The sequence below is a fragment of the Exserohilum turcica genome, assembly GCF_000359705.1.
Source record: "Exserohilum turcica Et28A unplaced genomic scaffold SETTUscaffold_4, whole genome shotgun sequence".
NCBI lineage: Eukaryota > Fungi > Ascomycota > Dothideomycetes > Pleosporales > Pleosporaceae > Exserohilum > Exserohilum turcicum.
The window spans coordinates 694,940-707,853 of NW_007360247.1; the positions used below are offsets into that span (position 1 = coordinate 694,940).

Consider the following 12,914-nt stretch of genomic DNA (forward strand, 5'->3'; position numbering starts at 1 on the left):
CCATTGAACAAGAGACTACTCTTCGACAGCTAATAGCTTGCGATTGACGGAGGCTGTCTCTGATCGTGGCTTGGTACCGCGGAGGCGTCGTCGGAGCGTTGTTCGTGGAGCGTCGTATAGCATAGCAGCTTGGCGCTAGCTTACAACACGTTTTTCTTGAAGCGCGCGAGATGCTAGAAGAACTCTACCTTCACGAGAAGTCTGTACAGAGCGTTGTTGTCGCGGCATAGTGGTGGTTGTGGAGAGTATCGCGTCAGGTTTGGTGGGGTGGGCCACTTACTGATGTGGGCCGCTTACTGATAAAACACGTTACTGGAAATTGCTTAGTCAGTGGACTAGATATAGTTTGTTTCCCCCCCCCCCTTTTTTTGTAGTGGTAATGCCGACGCTAAGTAAGTAGCGGGGGGTTGTGCGGGAGCATGGATGCGGGGGGGGGGGGAAGAAAAAGAAGGGGAAGCAAAGGAAAAGTACATGGAAAAGAGGGAAGTTCGGGGAAGAGGAGGAGGGGGGGGAGGGGGTTAACCAGAATTGTGAATGCATGCATGGCATGGATGGATGGAAAGTTGAAATACAAAATGCATAAATATGGGGGGTTGAGTAGTAGTGCGGGATTAAAGTGCTGATGTAAGTTTGTTGGTAATTATAGCGTGGAGTGTGTGTGTGTGTGTGTGTGTGTGTGTGTGTGAGTGAGTTAGTGAGTAAGCAGTAGCGGAAATCGAGTAAGCAGTGCGAGAAATTTAGTACATGGAATACACGTTGGCTTGGATACAGATGACGATGATGATGATGATGATGACAATGAGGGAATTGCGTTATGTTGGCAGCTAGAGCTGCAACGCGAGATATTTAAAAGCGGAGTTGTGGTTTTCTTTCTTCTTTTTTTCGCTACTTGGGTGGGATGGGAAAGAAAAGGTGTAGGCGTGGAGAGGTAGAAGCGCATACAGTTTGTAGACCAATGAGACTTTGTGGCTTTTTACCCTTGGCAGGTGATAAAGAGAGTGGAAAGGAAATGTGGGTTTGAAACGGGTTTGAGTGATTCTAACCGCGGCCATGATCATAGGTAGTGTCACAGCCGTGTAGCATGCAGTATGCAGATGTAGTGTAGTCGTATCCTGGATAATGAGAACGCTGAGAAGTTTTTGCGTTCTCCCGCCTGATATGGGGAGCGTGGGACTGAGACACTATGGATACGTGCTTGAATGCACGCGAGTATTTGGAGCTCGTCGACCTAGAAGACACAGGACAAGAATGGTTCACCAGACTACAGCTTGAACGGAAGCATACCCGTCATTGTTGAGTCGTGTCTGTCGCCAATGCAGGGCATAACACCGAAGTGAAAATAGAATCCTGTCGAGAGTGCCATTCAACAATGCGAGCGTGTTGTGATCAACCAAGGGAAAATGCGCATGGCCCTCGATTTCTCGGACCGAATCGGTTCGGCGGTAAGGGAAGGGTTTGGGACGGCCTGCATAATGTGGGTGTAACGGTAACGCTGCCAGGTATATCCGTGGTGTGATCTGATGCGAACACAGTGGTTCTTGTTTTGTATAGTTTGGTGGAAATGACTCACGATTCGGCCAACTACCAACCAATACAGTGCTATTCCACATGTCTGTTTGCGGGTGGATGTGTGTTGTCCTGACAATGTGCAGACAAGCTTCTGGGGGTTCCTGTACAGTGTCAGGCTATGCGTCTGTGCCCGTGTACCCTGCAAAGTTTGTCTTTTGAATGCCACCGTAAATATAGTGTAGTATCGTCTTACTCTTGGACATGTCCAATCACTGGTTCTGTGAAAAATATCTATGTCAAGGTTCAGCAGCATTAGGACTTGATAGCCAAGACCTCGGGACAGCGATTCTCGCATCGCGGCTAAAGAAAGATTTGGAAATGTGCAACGAAGAGGGAAAGATGTGAGTGAAATCCGAGACGCCGGTTTACTGGAGACTGTGGATGAATCATTTACTTTGAGGGTAATGGGAGGAGCCCCACGAGAGGTGGACTGGAACTCGGCAGGTCCGAGAATACTGCAGCCGGACTAGGGCTTCGTGCAGCTTCTAAAAAGCTGCCAAGTGTGAAACGGCCAGGGCTGAGATGCTATGGCGGTGCGTGATGCAGCAGCCACTTGATAGGGTTTCACGTGTGGGGTACCAACAAACAGGATACGAAATGCCTCATTCATGGCTGTTGGGCAGAGAGTCAGGTCTTGGCAGGCCGTGGGCGGATGCACGTGGTCCGCTATGGCGTATATGCTATGGTGTTATGGGGGGTGCGGCTGTCAAAGTTGCGGTTGGCTGAGGGTGCATGATGCCGGTGCTGATCTCTCTCCTCGGGCCTCGGACATGGGGATCATGTCGACAGGATGGAGGTATTGGGATGGGAATGTAGTGCTGGCTGCACCATGTCTCGCGGCGGGACAGAAGCTTGCTGAAGAGCGGCTGGGCGAACTTTGCAAGGCTTGGGCGAGGCAGAATCGAGAGAGAGGACGGCTGTCCGGCCCCAATGGCGGCGGCGGGCATCGCGATACCGTCGAGCGCTGTGAGGCCGTGGGTTGAGCGCATGCTCCAAGGGCGGGCGCTGATTGGCTGTGGCGATTTACCAGTCCCGAGAGTCTCGGCAGCCTCAGAGATTTCCAGCGAGGGTGAAGGCGTCTTGGCGGCGGGCTGGGCAGGCTTGGCGCGGGCGGACGTCTGCAGAAACGTGCCCGCATCTCCAGCTCTCGTTCGTCCACTCTCCCTCTCCCCTCCGCCCCCAGTCTCGCAGCCCATGGGCGCGCTCCACTCTACGCGATTCCGACGTGGAGCGAATCCTGTGCTATCCCTCACCACTCGCCTGCCCTCGCCACCAATGGCACGCCGCTCTCGCCAGAATCCGCTGCCCACAACGCTCCTCCATGGCCTGCCACCCGCATCCTGATGGGCTGGACATGCCAAATATCATGATACTGTGGCTGCCTCGCTCCACCTCGCCTCAATGCGGCAGCCGGCGCCGCCTGAGGCCCACATGCGCCTGTGCCCTCATTCACCACCAGCCCGCCTGTCATGTTTCCAGCCAAGGTCCCAACGCCCAAGAGGGCGCTGCTGGCTATATAAGATTGCCTGCACGCAATCAACCAGCCCTCTTCTCCCCCAGGCCACCTCAAAACACCTCTCTTGTTCCACTCAGACCGGCGGCGCTGCTCGCCTTCCTTGTCTAGCTAGCCATGGCTCCCGCCCTGAAGAAGTACGACTGGATCCTTGCCATTACCACCATCGCCTTTGTCCTCTCGTCGGCCTCCAACGGCGCCAACGATGTCGCCAACTCGTACGCCACTTCGGTCGCCGCCCGGACCCTGAAGATGTGGCAGGCCGGTATCCTCGCCTCGGTTACCGAATTCCTGGGTGCTGTTGCTCTGGGCTCCCGTGTCACAGGCACCATCAAGAGTGGCATCTTTTCCCTCGACACTTTCAAGCCTGCGCCTGCCACTCTGATGCTTGCCATGGGCTGCGCCGAGGTCGGTTCTGCTACCTTCCTGACCATCGCCACCATTGCCGGTATGCCTGTTTCCACCACACAGACGGTTGTCGGAGCCCTCGCGGGCGCCGGCATTGCTGCTCAGTCGCCTCTTAGCTGGGGCTGGAAGAAGGGTTCCATCTCCCAGATTGCCGCTTCTTGGGTTATTGCCCCCTTCATCTCCGCTGCCTTTGCTGCTATCCTCTTCCTGACTGTCAAGTTTGGTGTACATCAGAGGAAGGACCCTCTCAAGTGGGGTCTGCGCTTGATCCCCTTCTACCTGGCCTTCACCGCCGGTGTTCTTGCTCTCTTCATCATCGATGAGCTGCCAAACGGCGAGTCTCTCGAGGAAATGGGTGCTGGCAAGGCTTGTGGCATCATCCTCGGCGTCTTCTTTGGCGTTCTTGCCATGTCGTACATCTTCTTCGTTCCCTACTTCACTCGCCGTCTTGTCAAGGGTGACGCGAGGATGAGGTTCTGGCACATTCCCCTTGGCCCTCTTCTGTATCGCGAGAACCCTCCCGTCTACTTCCCCGGCAAGGGCGACCAGATTGTCACCGACTACTACGCCAAAGCAGCCCCCGTCGAGAGTGTCCCCATTCAGGACACCCTGAAGAACGAGAAGGGCAATGCTCACTCTACTTGTCTCGACAACAAGTCTTCTGGTGACAGCGACAACATCGACGTTGAGCGTGGTGGCCGTGGTCTCTCCACCCCTCTTCCCCGCGAAGGCCCTGTTGCGCACATCATCCCCGCCAAGCCTGAGCCCGAGGAGCGCTGGTTGAAGCCTGTCGAGCACCTCCCCATCACCTCTCCAAAGAAAATCGTGGCGTGGATCAAGTACATCCTCCTTCAGGGTGTTTCCCGCGATGTCGTCAGCCAGAAGGGTAAGTTATCCATCCACCTTATCACTTGACCAGTTGCTAACATCGACCCTCAGATCTCGGCGCAATCCACGCCCGTGCTGTCGTCTACGACAATCGTGTCGAGCATCTCTGGACATATGCCCAAGTTGCCTCCGCTATGATGATGTCTATTGCTCATGGTTCCAACGATGGTAAGCTGCACATCACATTCCCGCCACTAGACAAACAGACACTAATTTTTTTTCCCCCAATAGTTGCCAACGCCGTCGGCCCCTGGGTTGCTACCTACAACACCTACACCACCGGAGTCGTCACCAAGTCTGCCGACACCCCCGTCTGGATCCTAGTCATCGCCGGTCTGCTCCTTGGTGCTGGTTTCTGGTTTTACGGCTACCACGTGGTTCGCGCGCTCGGAAACAAGATCACACAGGTCTCGCCTACCCGTGGTTTCTCCATGGAGCTCGGTGCCGCCATCACTGTCCTCCTGGCCTCTCGTCTGGCCCTTCCCGTCTCCACCACACAGTGCCTGACGGGCGCCACCATCGGTGTCGCGCTCTGCAACTTCGACCTCAAGGCCGTCAACTGGAAGCAAGTCGGTTTCATCTTCTCTGGTTGGATCATCACTCTGCCTGGTGCTGGTCTGATTTCTGGTCTGCTCATGGTCATGGCGCTGAACACGCCACACTTCTAGACCCATGTACCGGTTTCCAAATGTTTTCTTTTTCTTGATCTCCTTCAATCCCAAACGGAGAATGATAGATCGCTCAGTGCTTGATGTCATGACCTTTTGAGTTCCAGCATGATCGGGGTTTTTGCCGGGATACAGATGCAATGATACCAGTCTTTCTTTTTTTCATAATCATGACATGAAGGAATAGTAATATCAAAATTTGATTCAATAGAATGATGCTCTACTCTGTGACGTATAATTCCGAGATATGATGTGTCCGATCATCTCACATCAATGCGATGGAAGCCCGAATCTCGGCTGATGTGTAGTTAAATAAATATATAATTCTAACCAGAGTAAGAGCGGTGTTGTCAATGCCTGAGTGAGCAACGCCTCCATCCAACGCCTACACGTCCATCCATATACAAGAAAAGAAGCTTGGAAAAATAACAGCTTCGTACATCATACAGAAGAAACCCCACACCACAGGTAAGAAGGATACATTACCTTCTCTCCTCAAGTCATGCTATGCTTCTCACATTGAACCAACAAGTTCTCCCAAAACACCAACAACATAGCACGTAGCCGCCGCCCAAATCGCCGTCTTGACCACACCTGCACCCTTTCCGCCTCTCTTCCTCTCTGCACCCTCTGCCGACGCCCGTCCTCCACGGGCTTTCTCAGCGCTACCCAACCCTGGACCCAGCATCACACGCTCGGCTTCGCGTCTCCTCTCGTCAAACTCCCGTTCGAGCTGCTCACGGTTCTCCTCTGGGCCAACATAGCCCGTGGGCGAGAGGCGCGTGGTACCGTCTATGGGATTGATAATCCGCTGTTGCTGGATTTCGCCGTCTGGATTTGCACTGCTTTCCATGGATTGGAATGATGGTGCGCCAGATGGAGGTACCGCGTCGCGCAGGATAAGCATATCAGGTTTAGCGGTGACGATTTCGAGGTTGGGAGTAATGTATGGCATGAATTTTGAGGGAGAATGGAGGGTCGACAGAGCACTGTGTAGTGGGATGAAGGGGGATGTGTCGCGGGGTGGAGGCGAGGTGGAGGTTGTGAGAGAGACGGAGTTGGTTTCTGCATCGTGGATGAGAATCGTGTAGTGTGTTGGGAGATGGGCGATTGAAGGATGGGATGAGTTGGCCGTAGTGGATGTATCAGGCGTAGAGTCAGGCAGTGTTTCGTTACTTTGACGAGTTGAGGTAGCAGTCTCGGTTGAGGGCGCGGCCTGGGCGGTCGCAGCATCGTCCTGTACAGCTTGCGGGATAGCATCTGCTGTCGCATCTGGCTTCGTAGCTATGGTCTCGGAGATTTGAGTATCATTGACCTGCAATAGAGCATCCTCGCCAGTCGTGGGATCGTCTTTCAACATCTCGAATTTCTTGACATCATTTTCTTGCTCCTGTTTTACCTTGTCAGCAGCGTCGGTCAGCTGTTGATGGCCGACACTAATCGGGCCATATGTGTCCTCGTAAGCCTTCTGCACCTCCGCAACTAGCTCAGCATCGTTGTAAGTTTTTGGCCCTTCTTCTTCAGGCTTGGACGCCTCTACTCTTGAAGGCAGTTCGCTGCCCAAGCTTTCCAGTACCGTTCCAAAGGGCCGATAGAGACTATGATCAAGTGGACCTCGCCCCTCAAATGATTTATTTGCTGCAGTGTTCGGCCCACGTACATATCCATCATCGGACAACCCGCGCATTGCGGACTTCTGTGCATCGACTTCGTTGGCAAGGCGTTCTTCGGCAGCGATTTTGGCACGAAGCTGGGCTTTGTCGATCGGAGTCATACTGGCAGTAGCATCGGAAGCGGACTTTTGTCCATGCTCTGTCGATATATCAAGGCCAGTTTGGTTCAGGAAATCGAGCTTCTCCACAGTCTGTGGCTCTACGCCGTAAACTAACATGGCACGATCTACCAGCCGAGATAACGCCATTTGCGTGTCTCTCAGAGTCAACAAGCTGTTCGCGACGGCCTTGTAATTAGCCAGCATGCTTCGGTCAATTTCCGGATCCTCGAGACGAGCTTGCAAACTCCATATCAGGTAACGCGTAAGATGGGCGTTTTTCTGAATGATTTTCGACCCAATGACCAGTCGTCGCTTGAATGCCAAGGAGACGTTCTTGGCCGCGTCAGACTTGCCGATCTCATCCAGAGCCGCGTAGGCCTTGCTCAAATCATTATCGGTGTCTTGGTACTTCAAGCGCAGGGACTGTATAGCCCGGACTTTCCTTGGCGATAGTGGCTGTATCTTGTCACTGCCCGAGCGTTGTCGCAGAGCGTGAATTGCCGAGTCCAAGACGTCTTCATCGGTTTTCATGCGCCTCAAAAGTTGCTTGGATGAAGGAATATCCGTTTCTAGGTCTTCAATTACTTGTTTCATGGCCGTGCGTCCCTTGCGAACACGTGCTAGCACTTTGTCGAAGAACAAACGAGTCTTCTTTGCATCAGCTTCTTCTGTCGGATCCTGCCAGAAGTAGTTCGCAAACATGGCGCCGCCTTGCTCGAGCCACGATTTCATGCGTTCAATACTTGACTCGAGCTGATTTTCGCTTGCTAGGTTAGATGTCGTGTCGGTCTCTCGGCCTGACGCGGGATCGTTGATTTCCTTTGAAACATCCGAGAACCGCATTTTACGTTCGGTACGGCGCACAAACTGATCATTGATGATCTTGGATTCAATCATCGGGTGGACTTCGTCGCCCTTAGCATGTGCGTCTGCAAAGGATCTCTCCAAGTTTTCTCGCGCACTTTTCTTCTGTTCATCACTCAGAATCTTACTCTTTCTTGCACCCATGGATGCGCGAATATCAGCCGCACTCAAAAAGTCGAGATCGTCCTCAGGTAGCTGACTCAATTTCTCTGATGTTGTCCGAGCTGTTGGAGCAATGGTTTGTGGCTTGTCGGTCTCGTTCACTGGTGGTAAGTCTTGTCCTTCATTCACGACTTCAGCGGGTATCATTTGATTCACGGTTTGTGTTGCGGAACGCTCATCTGCAACTGGACTCGAGAGCATCGTTTCGTTTTCTTGAGCGGTTGGCATAGTCTCCAAAGGCTCTTTGCTGGCTTCGGACTTCGTCGAGCTGCTCTCTAATGATCGCCGCTGTAGTGCGGTTTCCCTCCAACTAGAGGTGATGGAAGGGGTGCTGACAGTTGGCTCATCGGCAAGAAACCCATCCATAAAAGATTCGTCTTTCACCACCGTAGGCTGAATCGACTGTTTGATTTCGTTGGCCGCTTTCGATTTCGTCTGAGCTATGTAATCGCTAAAAGACTGTATGCTTTTAGGTGGTGTCGGTGGCGAAAGATTGATGACTTGAGGCGGATCCGCTGGTGGTAGGGAGGCGCTTGGCTTGGAACTGAACTCAATTTCCGCTTCCTTGATTTCTACAGAGACTGGGAAATCAGGCTGTTCCCTTGGCCGTCTCAGGTCGGATGGTGACACAATACCACCGAAATCGTCGCGGTCGATCCGTGTGGCCCTGATCGTAGGCTGCGGAAAGTATGAATCTCTCTTGCCAGGGGCACTTGGCTCATCGTTGTTGATTTCCACCTTTTTCGGAAACCTCGCAGACGGATTGGAGTCTTTATCCCTCTTTGGCTGTTGGGTGGCGTCCTCATGCCCGTCCATCTCCCTCAGCATCCATTTGGGAAAAGTGTTACTGATCCACTCCCAGTCCTTCAATCCCTTCCCATTCAGCATGTCATTGCTAGCCCCGAAGAGAACATGGTATGGGTCCTCCATCAACCTTTTTCGCCACCGTTGATAGTGCTGCGATTGCATCCACTCCAGGTTGGACATGCCAGCTGGGCGATTGGAGCCCTTGTCGTCTTCATGTTGGGCGGCCTTCGAAGGTGTACGGGAGAAGCCTCGTGTGCGAAGAGCAGCTTCGTGGGAGCGAAGCAGACGTTGCGCGTAGCGCTGGACAGGGGAGATGGTCGAGTCGCGACGCCACCAGGTCATCGTGGAAGTAAAGGGGCAGACTTGGCGAGAAGTGAGAAGATAGTACAGGGGAGTGAAGTAATCTAATAAGTTAGAACTGACATAGTTGCAGGAAGATGGGGTGTTTACCGTCGGGTCTTTCCAAGCTTCACTGCAAGGCACCAGCAGCTCCTCGGAGCAGGGTCAATACGAGGCAATAGTCACATGAACGAGTTGGTCGATAAAGCAAAGCAAATATGCAAGCGTTTGTAAAGGGATATAATCTACCTTAGGAAGGATGAAAGGGCGGTGCGGCAAGAAAGTGTCGAAGGAGGTCGGACAAGTAGACAGTCTGTAGGGGGGTGATGGCGTTCCGTATCCCCGCGTAAGCTCCGGCCCGCTTATCATAGTTCGCGGGGTACATTACCATCCGCGTGAGCGCTTTGTCATGGCACCACTCATCGATATTATCCGAGTTCTTTCCTGAGTTTAGGCATATCAAGTTTCTTTTTCGTGGATACTCGTATTCATGCGACGGTGATGGCATCTGTAGACAGGTATGGAATTGACGCGCGGTCGCGTCGCGTTTTCCCCGCGGCTTCGATAAGACGATAAGGCAACGCCGCTAACGGAGCCCACTAGTGGCAACTTCCCCAGCCGAAGTTGGGGAAAGTATACTGCTCCTGAAAAACACCCTAAAGTGTTGCTATAATAGCTGTGCAAGATGCAAACATTTGCTATTCTAAAAGATGGCTAGTTATCTCGTTTACTTGGAGACATTACGGATTGTGCAAGCAGTTTTAAGAGTGTACTGTTTTGATACGTCGAACGAAGAAAGACTGCTTCTACTACCCGCTCCCTTGGTGATATACGATTAAGGTTTCTTCGTTGATGATGCAAATCTGTTCTGCTCGTACGAAGAAACCGACAAAAGTTGAGCTTGCATCGGTCTCGTAGATAATGACGTTCCTATTTAATTCAACTTACTGCTAACATATCTCCACTTGATGTTTCTAAGACCTTGGTCTGAATTTGATTCAATACACATGCTTCTCTACATCACATAAGAATTTTTTGCTTATGCGCTTCCGTTGCTAACAAAGCATTATTGATAAACTCTTCCTCACACATTAGTATCGACAAGTCTTTCTGTCCAACCCACTGGCGTGTGTCGTAAGCAACTCCAAGCACCAACCTCATGAATATATATATATATATCATTATCTGCTTTTCAGAGCGATTTAAAGTGCCCTGGAATGGAGATGGTTTACAGCTTTGGGCTTTTCACATGCAGCTCCCTCAGGATCGCGACACTACATACTATGTTGAACTATCCGTCTTCGCGACCTCTCCGGCACTTATAACCGAACTATCATGTCATTCTATGGACATTATGCTTCTGATACCGGGACTTAGCAGTTAGTTACTCATTGATGTTCGGCAGTCTGTGAGGGTCACTACTTCATATCAGCGTCTTTTCCCCCAAAGCCACGATTCCTCTATGAGTCCTTTCCTACCATGCACAACATAAGCATTGGGTATACGACATGAATAAATCCCTCAATTATGATCCATGCATCTAAGCACAACTGTTTTACGATTAAGTTTGCATCAGGGTCCTTGTTACTGTTACAGTCAGCAAAGGAGACATGGTTCTCGGGACGTGCCGTTCCGGCACTGGAGCGTTCCTCCACATCAGCCACATAAAGCGCTCTTTTCCATAAAAAGCAAAAAAAACGTGGAAAAAGGGACCCCAGTCTTCCGCTACTTAGCTCCAACGACTTGCAGCTGCGAGACGTGTCGCCTCCAGGCGTTCCTTGCAGATGTGCGGGCTAAGTGGGGCCTAGTCTGAGATAGATGGTGGGTAAAAATCCGGATCTAGATATGAATAATTACTATTTGAGGTCGGTGGTCGAACATGTGGGGACTTTTTTCTTCCCCACCTTTCATTTATCCTTAATTCTATCCTTTCTGTCCTACTGAATTCATATCTATGATTGCTATTTCCAAAGACTGGGTAGAATCACACATACAACCAGCTCAAGTCGGCTAGATTACTCGCAATGGACGTGTGAGTAGCAAATGTAGCTACAACATGGCTTACCTCAACCTCGCCTGTTAACAATTTTAAAATAAGCCAGGTCAAAATTAGTAATGCGCACAACGCGCTTTACTTCACTCGCCCTCTTCCAGTAAACCCCTCGCCTCGGGATCAGGCTGTTTCTTCTTCCCATCTCCCTTTCCCGCCCCTTTCTGCAAGCTGAGCGCAACAGCTGACGCGATAATAAGCGCTGCGCCAACAAGACTTTCCACAGGTGGTGTGGTACCCCAGATGAGTCTTTCAACTACGAGTGCAAAAACAAGTTGTAGGTACATCAGATTCATGGCTCTACCGGCCTTTTCCCTCTGCAAGCCCTCCGTAAGCAGAAACTGGAGCAAGAAGCCGAACAGACCAATGATAGCGATGAGACCCCACTGTAGCCAGGTAGTGGGTAATGTGAAATGTAAATCTGGGTGAAAAAGAATAACAAGAAAGGATGCTAGAGTAGCAATCAAAGAAAAGTAGTTGACTGATATAAGGGAGTGGGCGCGTTTTCCTATGATTCGTATGGTAGAATAGGCAGTGCTGGCCCCTAAAGTTCCCACAATGGCAACAGTAACTGCTAGAGCGCGCTGTTGGGGGGTGATGGAGGGTACTGTAACATTCGGTTCATCTGGTCCGGGTGACATGTGGTGTGTTTCCGGGAATAGCCACGGTGGACGTGCAACAAATAGGACCCCCGAGAAGGCGACAACGCTGCAGAGTGCTTCTTTCCATGTGAAAGGCTCGCGGAGAATAAAAAAGCAGACTATCGCAGTTGTGGTGGGCACAATGAAAGTGATTACGGTCGCGTCAGAGAACCCGAGCCAAGCGAGCGAGTCTAGAAGATGCATTAGTTTCTGCCTATACTTGATTTTCACTGCAAGCGCATGTCTTCTTGGCGGTGTATGCCTTCTTTTGCTTTGCGAAACTGGCCGCGATATGCGGTGGAGAGGTGGAGTGGACTCACAATATATTCCAAACAACCCCACAAAACCTGATGCACCTCGTAATATCAACAAACCTCTCACACCCCTCGGCCCAAAGGGAAATTCAGGTACGCCTTTGTACCAAGAGTATATCGAGCAGAGAATACCAGTACATAACATGCGGATGAAAATGATTTGCAGTGCGTGAAACTTTATGCTAGGGTCATTGGTGAGCAGCTTTGCTGCTGTATTCATCTAAACCATGAACAATCAGCCAAACCATAGCCAAGTCAGCGGGTGACGAGAAGAGAAAACTTACAACAGATCCACACGTTTGCGACAAAAAGACGAGAAAAAGACCAAAATTACGTTCGTAAAAGTGGTTCAATCTGAATTTCACTCTCTCCAGCAGTGTTCGTTCTTGGATCTCGAAATTGCTGTCTTCATCGGGAGAGCTTGATGGAGCTGCTGCTGGCAAATCCGGTACAAAGCGCACCTTGGCACGCCCAGCTGCCGGCGGGGCGTCTTGTATCGTGCCATAAGACATGACTTGAAATGTGTCCTTGCGAGTTGTCAGGACAAAATTACGGGAAGGATTGGAGTATAGGAAGCTCCTCCACAGTGCTCACTTAGTAGCCTTGAAAGTTCAAGGTAAAAAGCACGAGCGGTCCGCGTGACCCGCAGGTGGGTCCATCACGTGCTTTCCGTTGACCGACAGTCCGTGCCTAGCAGCCTATGTGTTCAATGCGCATGCTGACACCACATTCAACCTCAACAGGAGATGTTATTATTATTATTATTATTATTATTCTAGTTTAACGTCCTTTTTCAGCCCGAAGGGCTATATAAGACGTGTAGGGTTTTTAGGCCTACAAGTATCTAAGTAGGTTGTTTCTAGCTACGATATTTAGGAGGGGTTTTAACTAGATGAAGGTGAGGCTCGTAGCCTATT

The 12,914-nt window shown here is 51.2% G+C and overlaps 5 protein-coding genes across 5 annotated transcripts; 1 reads left to right on the top strand and 4 right to left on the bottom strand.

The window, feature by feature from the left end:
* Positions 1-1,038: 1,038 nt before the first annotated feature.
* SETTUDRAFT_32889 (uncharacterized protein) lies at positions 1,039-1,610 on the bottom strand (the record flags this gene model as incomplete). Its single annotated transcript, XM_008029887.1, has 3 exons — positions 1,039-1,228; positions 1,285-1,465; positions 1,571-1,610. 3 exons carry the CDS (start codon positions 1,608-1,610, stop codon positions 1,039-1,041), a joined length of 411 nt encoding a protein of 136 aa, XP_008028078.1.
* Positions 1,611-2,249: 639 nt separating this feature from the next.
* On the bottom strand, positions 2,250-2,765 carry SETTUDRAFT_21219 (uncharacterized protein; the record flags this gene model as incomplete). Its single annotated transcript, XM_008029805.1, has 1 exon — positions 2,250-2,765. The coding sequence occupies one exon, from the start codon at positions 2,763-2,765 to the stop codon at positions 2,250-2,252; it is 516 nt and encodes a 171-aa protein (XP_008027996.1).
* Positions 2,766-3,142: 377 nt separating this feature from the next.
* On the top strand, positions 3,143-5,251 carry SETTUDRAFT_164262 (uncharacterized protein). The gene is made up of 3 exons (XM_008030148.1): positions 3,143-4,376; positions 4,430-4,546; positions 4,610-5,251. The coding sequence occupies exons 1-3, from the start codon at positions 3,200-3,202 to the stop codon at positions 5,044-5,046; spliced, it is 1,731 nt and encodes a 576-aa protein (XP_008028339.1). The 5' UTR covers positions 3,143-3,199; the 3' UTR covers positions 5,047-5,251.
* Positions 5,252-5,343: 92 nt separating this feature from the next.
* Positions 5,344-9,054, bottom strand: SETTUDRAFT_172486 (uncharacterized protein). Its single transcript, XM_008030149.1, has 2 exons — positions 5,740-9,054; positions 5,344-5,691 (listed from the first exon to the last, which is right to left on the bottom strand). Exons 1-2 carry the CDS (start codon positions 8,993-8,995, stop codon positions 5,561-5,563), a joined length of 3,387 nt encoding a protein of 1,128 aa, XP_008028340.1. The 5' UTR covers positions 8,996-9,054; the 3' UTR covers positions 5,344-5,560.
* A 1,872-nt stretch (positions 9,055-10,926) lies between these two features.
* Positions 10,927-12,509, bottom strand: SETTUDRAFT_138563 (uncharacterized protein; the record flags this gene model as incomplete). The annotated part of the gene is made up of 3 exons (XM_008030150.1): positions 10,927-11,874; positions 12,004-12,217; positions 12,282-12,509. 3 exons carry the CDS (start codon positions 12,507-12,509, stop codon positions 11,129-11,131), a joined length of 1,188 nt encoding a protein of 395 aa, XP_008028341.1. The 3' UTR covers positions 10,927-11,128.
* Between the last annotated feature and the right edge of the window lie 405 nt (positions 12,510-12,914).